The sequence below is a fragment of the Brassica napus genome, chromosome C2 (genome assembly GCF_020379485.1).
Source record: "Brassica napus cultivar Da-Ae chromosome C2, Da-Ae, whole genome shotgun sequence".
Lineage (NCBI taxonomy): Eukaryota > Viridiplantae > Streptophyta > Magnoliopsida > Brassicales > Brassicaceae > Brassica > Brassica napus.
The window spans coordinates 18,003,352-18,011,971 of NC_063445.1; the positions used below are offsets into that span (position 1 = coordinate 18,003,352).

The window sequence follows — 8,620 nt, forward strand, 5'->3', positions numbered from 1 at the left end:
TATGATTAATATTCTCCATTTGAGCACCGCATCTCTGGCACGAAGGGTCTGTACCACAGTGTCGCTCCACCAGCTTACTTGCCGATGAAACAAAACCTGCTAGGGCCTGCCAAATAAAGTGTTTGATCTTCCTTGCTGTCTTTATCTTCCAAACTCTTTGTTTCAGCGCCGTGACGCTGGGTTCTACTATCGGCATAGAGTTTTGGTTTCTTCTTTGTTCGACCGCGATATCATAGCCCGATCGGACCGTGTATGCTCCCGACGTTGTATGTTTCCAACAATATCCGTCTCTTCTTCCTGATTTGCTGATTTTAATATCCAAGATAGTTGGAATATCGTCTTTATAAATTACCTCAGAGATAAGTTCTAAATTCCAACTCTTCGTCTCAAAGTCTATTAGGTGATGCACTCGAAGGTTTGCATCGAACTCCGCTTGAGCTTTACGAGCTGGTCTTGCCACTTCTTCTGGGATCCAAGCATCGTCCCATACGCTTGTCTCTGCTCCTGTCCCTATAGTTCTACAGATGTTATCCTCCAGAATATGTTTTGCAGCCATCAGGCTTCTCCAGCCATAAGATGGCGTTGATGCTTTACCAGTCTGCAATGGGTTCGAATGGCGGTAGTATCGTCCTTTAAGGACACACGCAAGAAGAGAGTCTGGGAACACTAGCAAGCGCCGAGATTGAAATCTCTAAAGTCTCGAAAACCTAGCCCTCCTTTATCAAGAGGAACAAAAATTTTATCTCATGCAATCCAATGGATACCACGATTATTATCTTTAGTGCTCCACCAAAACCTCGCCACTACGGCGGATAATTTTTTACAAATACCATGCGGAATTAGGTAGCATGGCATCACATAAGACGGAACCGCTTGTGCTACAGACTTGATTTGTACCTCTTTTCCTCCTCGAGATAACAATTTACCAGACCAGCCGTTGATTCTTCCATTCAATCTCTCTTGAACAAAAGAGAAGACTTGAGCCTTTGAACCACAAATTTTCTCTGGCATACCTAGATACATTCCCATACCTCCTTCTCTTGAAATCCCAAGTGATCTTTTCAGATCGTGTTTTATGGACGTTACAACCTTAGAACCGAACAGAACTGAAGATTTGACTTTATTCAGTTGTTGTCCTGAGGCTTTTCCGTAGACGTCAACTATTCGCATCAGTTCCTCGCATTGAGGTTGGTCTGCTCCACAGAAGAACATGTTGTCATCCGCGAATAAGAGATGAGAGATCGGGGGCATTCTCTTGCAATCTTGATACCAGTAAGAGTTTTGGTGGCTTCTGCATGTTTGATGTGTGAGACCAAAACTTCCGTACAGAGTATAAAAAGGAAAGGCGACAGCGGATCGCCCTGCCTTAGACCTCGTGTCGGTTTGATATGGCCCTTCGCTTCTCCGTTAATCAGTACCTGGTACGAGACCGAAGATATGCATTTCATGATCCTGTTGACCCATACTTCATCAAAACTGAGTTTCAGTAGCAAAGCTTCCATAAAACTCCACTCCACCCTATCATATGCTTTGCTCATATCGGTCTTGACTGCTACGAATTTTCCTTTACAGCTTGGGTTTGTGCGGAGAGCATGAAACATTTCTTGTGCCACCAAAATATTATCCGTAATCAGTCTTTTCGCCACAAAAGCTGATTGAGTCTCGAAAATCAGTTCCGGAAGGATAAGCTTTAATCTATAAGAAAAAATCTTAGATATCACTTTATAACCGACGTTGCACAAGCTGATCGGTCTGAATTCTGTCATCGACGAAGGTCTATCTGTCTTTGGGATTAGGCAGAGGTTCGTTTGATTTAGTCGCTCATCCAGCTCTCCTGCCTCAAAGAATGTTCTTACCATTTCGCAGACATCTTTTCCGATTGTAGCCCAAAACTTTTGATAAAAAAGGGTTGTCATCCCGTCGGGGCCAGGAGCTTTTTCAGGATTAATCGAGAAAACAACATCCTTTATCTCCTCATCGTGAGGGATTCTCATAAGATGGTTATTCATCTCGTTATCTACTATCGTGGTAATATACCAGAGAGATTCATCTATATTATCTGGGTTTGAAGTAGAGAATAGTTGCTGGAAGTAATCAGTTGCAACCATCTCAATGCCTTCTTCAGTTTCCACCCATTGCCCCATCGAGTTCTTTAGCCTGGTGATTCGGTTAGGAGCTCGTCTCTGCTTTGTCTTTGCATGAAAGTATTTAGTGTTCCTATCTCCCTCTCGCAGCCAGAGAGCCGGACTCTTTTGCTTCCAATAAAGTTCCTCATCTCTATAGGTTGCACATAACTTCCATTTGATCTCCAGTTCTTCTTCACTCGAAATAGAGTCATCCGCTTGTACCCGGTCTAGTTCTTTCTTTAGGCTTTCAATAAGCTTTGCATTGTTGGAGACATGACTTCGTTTCCACCAGGAGATTGCTCTTCGGCTCTTACTAATTTTATCACACAGGGAAGCATCTCTATCCCAATCTCCTGGGTCCCAAGCTCCTTTCACCACATTGGTGAAGCCTTCCTTTCCGATCCAGCACTTATTGAATTTAAAGCTGCACTTGTTTTGGTTCTCTCTGGATAGGAATCTCGCCAGTATGGGTCTATGATCAGAGCCCCATCTCATCAAATACTCCACATAAGTGTGGGAAAACAGTTGGTGCCAATCCTCATTTCCAACTGCACGGTCGAGGCGGCATTGGACTCTTCCAGCTCTCGTCCGCCCTGCCCAAGACATAGAATTACCAACAAAGGGAAAATCGATCATACCACAACAAGTTAACATATTTTTAAACGGTAAAAATGAGGTTTCTGATCTCTTTCGTCCTCCTTTCTTTTCCCCATTGCTGGTGATCTCGTTAAAATTTCCCAAGATCAGCCAAGCCCCTGTTCGGTTCATACTCATCCTCATCAATCATTCCTAAACATTTTCACAATATTCTATCACCGGATCACCGTACATGAAAGTGATATACACTTTATGTCATTCTATCCTTGCTTCAACATCTATCATACGATCATTTAAAAAACCAATATCTATCTCCGAAGCATTCATATAAAACAAACCAAGTCCACCGCTCCTACCAACAGGATCCATGGTGAACAAATTATCATAACCAAACTCAATTTTACATATTAGTGCACTAACTAAAGACGATTGAGTTAAGTGTTAAGTTAGTTTGTGATTTCTTGTATAAATTCTATAATAAATCATAAATATAGTGAACAAAATTAAGTAGTTTCAAATAATAATTTACATAAAATTTGGGAAACAAAATTCTGTTAACACTGAATTAACTATATTATCAAAATAATTAGTAGCTATGTAAAAACATCATGATGTTTTGTCGTACGCCTTGGATCAATTGGTCTACATAGAACATTTGTTGGTAACTCATAAAAAAATACTTTATAATTAAAAGGTTTGTTAGTAGAAAACACGTTTGTTAGTAGCTAATTACCAACATATGTTTCTAGAACCACCAAGTCCCTAGTAACATTCTATGTCATCACATCTCATACACGAATTGGAGTTATTAAACCCCGGCAGCACAAGTGTCAACCATTAGCTATAAGCCCGGATTATAAGAAAAAGGAAGAGAATATGCTAGAATGACAAAGTATATAAGTTAATTGGCACATAGTATGCATAAACCCCATTGAAACATATATCCAATACATATGGGACCACTCATTCTAGGTTTACACGACGGACAAATACACAATCTAATTGTGCATGAGAGGAGATCTATAAGTTTGTTAGCTAGATACTTATTTCATTTCTTGGATTGTAATTGAAGAAATAATTGTATATATAGCGTTGTTGACCAAACCTATATCAATGGTATAAAAGTTTTGATAGCAACCCCTGCAGTCAACAGTTTACGTGCCAATATTATTGTCTTGGTTTCTGATCAAGTACTATCACAAATGATGACCCTTTCACAAAACTGCAAAGAACACTGGTGGACAAAGAGAAAATAATAAATAGTGATAAAGATCGATGGAAATACCTTTTTTGATATTTAGTGGAAGAAATATACGTTGTATATATGGCAATTAGTTTACCATATAGGAGTATGAGTTTTGTTGAACTGCCCGACTAATTTAAAGTATACCATAAAACATTTTCCGCAAACTCATCACGGATACAATGGTCGAACCAAAGTCTAATACTCCGTGGAAAGTGTTAACATATAGTAGACTCGAACGGTCGAACCCAAAGATACAGCAAATTTACGTTTTTGGTATCAAATCAAATCGTCCACACGTCACATTCACAGACGATGTTCTTCTTACGACCATTACGCATATATTATCTTAAAGTAGTATCACAGATCATTAGTATCATTTTTCTTAATATACAATTATCATTCTTCTTAAAATACAATTATCATTTTAGTACAAATTGTAACGTGCTGCATGCACTTACAGAACTCAAGAATCATCAATATCTTGTGATTAGAGTTTGGATTCACGGCTAGTAGATGCGGGACATAAAGTCGTGTGGGAGATGTATAAGAATCCATCATCTCATTATGTTTATTATGATGAAGATTTCATCGAAGTTTAAATACTATTAAAATAAATTGGATCAGAAAGGGAGCTTTAAAATTCAAACGAATCATTACCAAGATCATTAAAAACTAGTCGAATAAGATCTATCTAAGATTGTCTTTTAAGATTTGGAGGATTTCGTTTTAACTAATATTAGTTGTCATACCCGACTTCAAATAAGTATGTGGAGCTGTCTGAATCTGATAACTCTTTGCGGCTCAGGTTACAAAATTCTGTTTGCAACAAAAAGAAACACACATAATTATACAACAAAATGACAATTCGTGTTTTTCTAATACAAAGCTCTATATATTTAAAAGAAATGTAAACTTAAAACAAATAAAATTTGAAAATATCCGTATTTAAAAGAGTATAACATTAGCTGTCAAGCATCGTAAACATATCTTTAGAACTTAAGATAGTACCAATGGATTACATGAACTGTTATAAAAAATGCTCTACACGATCATAGACAATAGACTAAAGTTTAAACCGTATATAATTTCTTTCAGTTTTTTTTGTGTCTTCAATCCAATGTAACGTTTTACTCGTAACTATGATCGGGATTGTCTTTTTCTTGTTGGAGAGTAGATTCATAGAGCTTTAAAATTTTGTAAAACCAAAATTTCAGTTCTATCTTTCACCATATTTTTGTAAAAGTAATTCGAATAAATTAGGCATGAGACTTTGTAACTGAATCCAAACCAAATCTTATCCGAAAAACCTGAATCCGAATCTGATCCTGCATATAAAATACATAAATAGATCATGTTTAACGGTAACATGGATATCGAGCATTATCCAAACTCGTTCCAAATTCACAATATAAAATCTGAAAATTGACCATGAATAAATGTTTTTAGATTTGAATTAGTATCTGAAATTAGGGTATGGAACCTAACTATCTAATATTATATTTATTATCGGTATTTGGTCATACATTATTCAAGTTTTGTACGTTATCTAATGAATTAAATCGATTTGTTAAGTGATTTCAGAGTATTTAATAAGTAGTTCATATTAAAATATCAGCACTAACTCAAAGAACCTAAAAATAATATTTTTTTCCGGAAAAAAAAACCCATATAAATACTTGAATTCAGCATGAACCCAAAAGGATTTGAACCAATTTGGCTCAAAATTCAAAAATACTCGAATGGTGTTTAATATTTATTCTGAAAAAATTGAAATATCTGAACTGAATCCAAATAAATATCCAAACGTAAAATAAATATACAAAAGGTCGTATTCTTAATAACGCAAAATATATATACAAAAGGTTTCTTTGGCAAAACCAATTATTGGTTTATGCTGAGGTTTAAGGTCTAGACTTCCGGTAAAAAGGAAGAGAAAAATTAAAGGTGAAATTTCCAATGACATAACAAAAACAACAAAAAGGTTTATTTTGTTCTGACGCTAAATGCAAAGCTTCGCAGTTTAGCTCATCTCTCCTTGCCGTTGCTCTCTCATACGCTTTTCTTTTCCCACACACACATTTCTGCAGACTAGACAAACAACCTCCTAATTTTCTAAAGATCAAAACTTTTATTACATTTTAAAGAACATAACTTTTGAAAAAAAGAAAAGGAACATAACTTTTGAAAAAAAAAAGAAATGGACTTTGTTCAAAAAAAGAAAGAAATGGACTTTTTTTTTGCTTTAATTTCCACAGAATTTCAGAATAGAAATGGAGTTTTGGAGTGCCAAAAATGGAGGAGATCATATGTATTACATGTTTGTAGATAACCCAACAAAAAAAATGTGCCTTTTTCGAAAAATAATCTCTCAACGAACCCTTTTTATGATATGAAAAGCAAAAAAAAAATGAGCTGGAAAATGGCTGGGAAATAACCTAATCTTCCACCAACAGCCGATTCACAATCTTTACGCTTGGCTCCAAAACTTGCTCCTCCCAAATCTCTCTCCACTCTCGCGACGAACTCGAACTCATCATAACAGCTCTAAACGACGCCGTTGCGTCAACTCTCTTAATATCCCAACCTGCTTCTCTCAGCTTCTCTATCTTCCATACTTGCCTCCTCGCTAACCTCAACGTGTTCTCCTTGATATCCCCCACCGCCTTATCGTACGCCGCTCTCCTCCCTGAATCCCACTTTATCTCCTTCTCCGGTGGGTACATTTTGAAGTAACCGTCGAACTCCGGTACGCCTATGGCTTTCCGGATCCCAAACCGGGCCCTACTCGCTTTCACCGGGTCGTAAAACCCGGACAGCTCCTCGAACATGCCCGAACCCATCATCTCGTCGACCCGTTTCAGAAGATACTCGAACAGCACAGGTTCCGACACATCTACCCAGATGAAACAGCTGTCGTACCGCAAATCCCGACATATCGAAGAAGAAGAGAAAGGATCGATCTTTGGGTCGAATCTCTCGGCGAGGAGCGCGTGGACGAAGGAGTTGGATCCGCCGGCGATGATCGGAAGCTTTTTACGGGAGACTATGTCGGAAACGGCGTTTGAAGCGTCGACACGAAAATCTCCGGCGGTGAGTTCGCCGTCTTCGGAGGGGAGATAACCGAGGAGGTGGTGAGGAACGCCGCGACGGTCCGGGATGGTAATCTGGTTGGTGGTGATCTCTAGTCCTTCGTAGACTTGGATTTTGTCGGAGTTTATGATCTCTGAAGGGAAACGAGTGGCGAGATCGACTGAAAGACGTGACTTTCCGGCGCCGGTTGCTCCTAAGATGACGACGATCTTGTCTTTTCGGTTTCTCGGTCGTGACTGCTCCATGCGTACGGAGACAGGTCTGTGGTTACTTTGTCGTGTTCGTCGATGGGTGAAGGGAAGAAGGGAATGTGCGGAGAAGGACGGTGACGGTGACGTCGTCGTGAAGCGATCGGAGGTTGTTGGGAGGAAGTTGAGTTCTGTCATTACCATGGAAAGAGACAAAAAAAAACAAAAACAAAAACAAAAAGTCTGTGTCTTTTTTTCGTGTACGGGTTTGGTTATGTTTTGTAACGATGCACCACACTACAATCTCTCTCTCTCGGAGCTTCGCTTCAATGGAGGAGGTGGCCGAAAACTAATGCGTTACTACTTCTCGCTCTTGTGTTTTTGCTCCGGTTTATTGGGTTTGGAGAGGGTTTAGGAGAAACAAATCATGAAATTATGTTTTAAATTTTATAAAAATAAGCCAAATTACATGATTAATCAGAGAGTTTTTGTCTCTAGACCTGAATAGAACCTAGAAAACAACAAAAGAAAATGTTAATTTCAGGTATATTATATTAGTACCTTTCAGTACAAGCTTATTTTTTAATTTTTTTTTCCTGACATTTTAATGTTTGTTTGTTTTTATTGTTTTTCAGTGTGTTCCATCATTAGAGTAGTGCTAATAAACAAGGACAAGCTGGGTCTATTTATAATTTTATCCAAAAAAAAAAGATAGATCATCCAAATGGCAAAAAGGGAATAAATAACTTTGGGTGTAAAAACGCAGATGAGTGCCACGTGTTGGGGACTGAAGTTTATGGGGTGAGCAATGGGAAGAACGCAATGGTGAAGGTGTGTGCACAAGATAGACGCGTGGGGGGATTCATTGGGCCATTGCGAGCGTGAATTACAACATCACATGCTTCTTAACAACTCTCTAATTGTGCGTTTCCACGTTCTTTAAGCTCTCCACGCACCTACAATCTTCATAGATAAGTATTAGCTTACAAGCAATGATCCAAATAGCTCTCTCTTTTCTCTAAACCGAGAGTTTTTATATCGAAAGTTTGTACTTTCTATGTTTCTTCCGGATACCAAGAGGTCCATTACACATCGTATGGCTTTAATTGCGAGCATAGAATCTAAACTTGGTATGAAACATTCTCAACTTCATTTCGTAAAGAAAAATCTTTGATTGGTTATATGTTTATGTTGTTTATCATTCACATATTTATGTTTTACAGTTTTTTAATTAATATAAGGTTCTAGATCTAAAGGCTCGCAAATTGTTTTAGGAAGAAGCATAACCATTTCAACATCTATTATGAAAACTTCTCCATCAAATATTATCAACAAGGAAGTTGAAAAAACTTTAATTGTTGATTTCTTAACCA

General features: G+C 38.1%; 1 protein-coding gene across 1 annotated transcript; it reads right to left on the reverse strand.

Moving 5' to 3' along the window:
* Nucleotides 1–4,542: 4,542 nt before the first annotated feature.
* On the reverse strand, nt 4,543–8,377 carry LOC106395095 (adenylate isopentenyltransferase 1, chloroplastic). Its single transcript, XM_013835623.3, has one exon. The coding sequence runs from the start codon at nt 7,449–7,451 to the stop codon at nt 6,405–6,407; it is 1,047 nt and encodes a 348-aa protein (XP_013691077.1). The 5' UTR covers nt 7,452–8,377; the 3' UTR covers nt 4,543–6,404.
* Between the last annotated feature and the right edge of the window lie 243 nt (nt 8,378–8,620).

What these genes read in the sequence shown, in the direction of transcription:
- LOC106395095 (XM_013835623.3), bottom strand. Translation starts at nt 7,451, where the DNA reads ATGGTAATGACAGAACTCAACTTCCTCCCAACAACCTCCGATCGCTTC.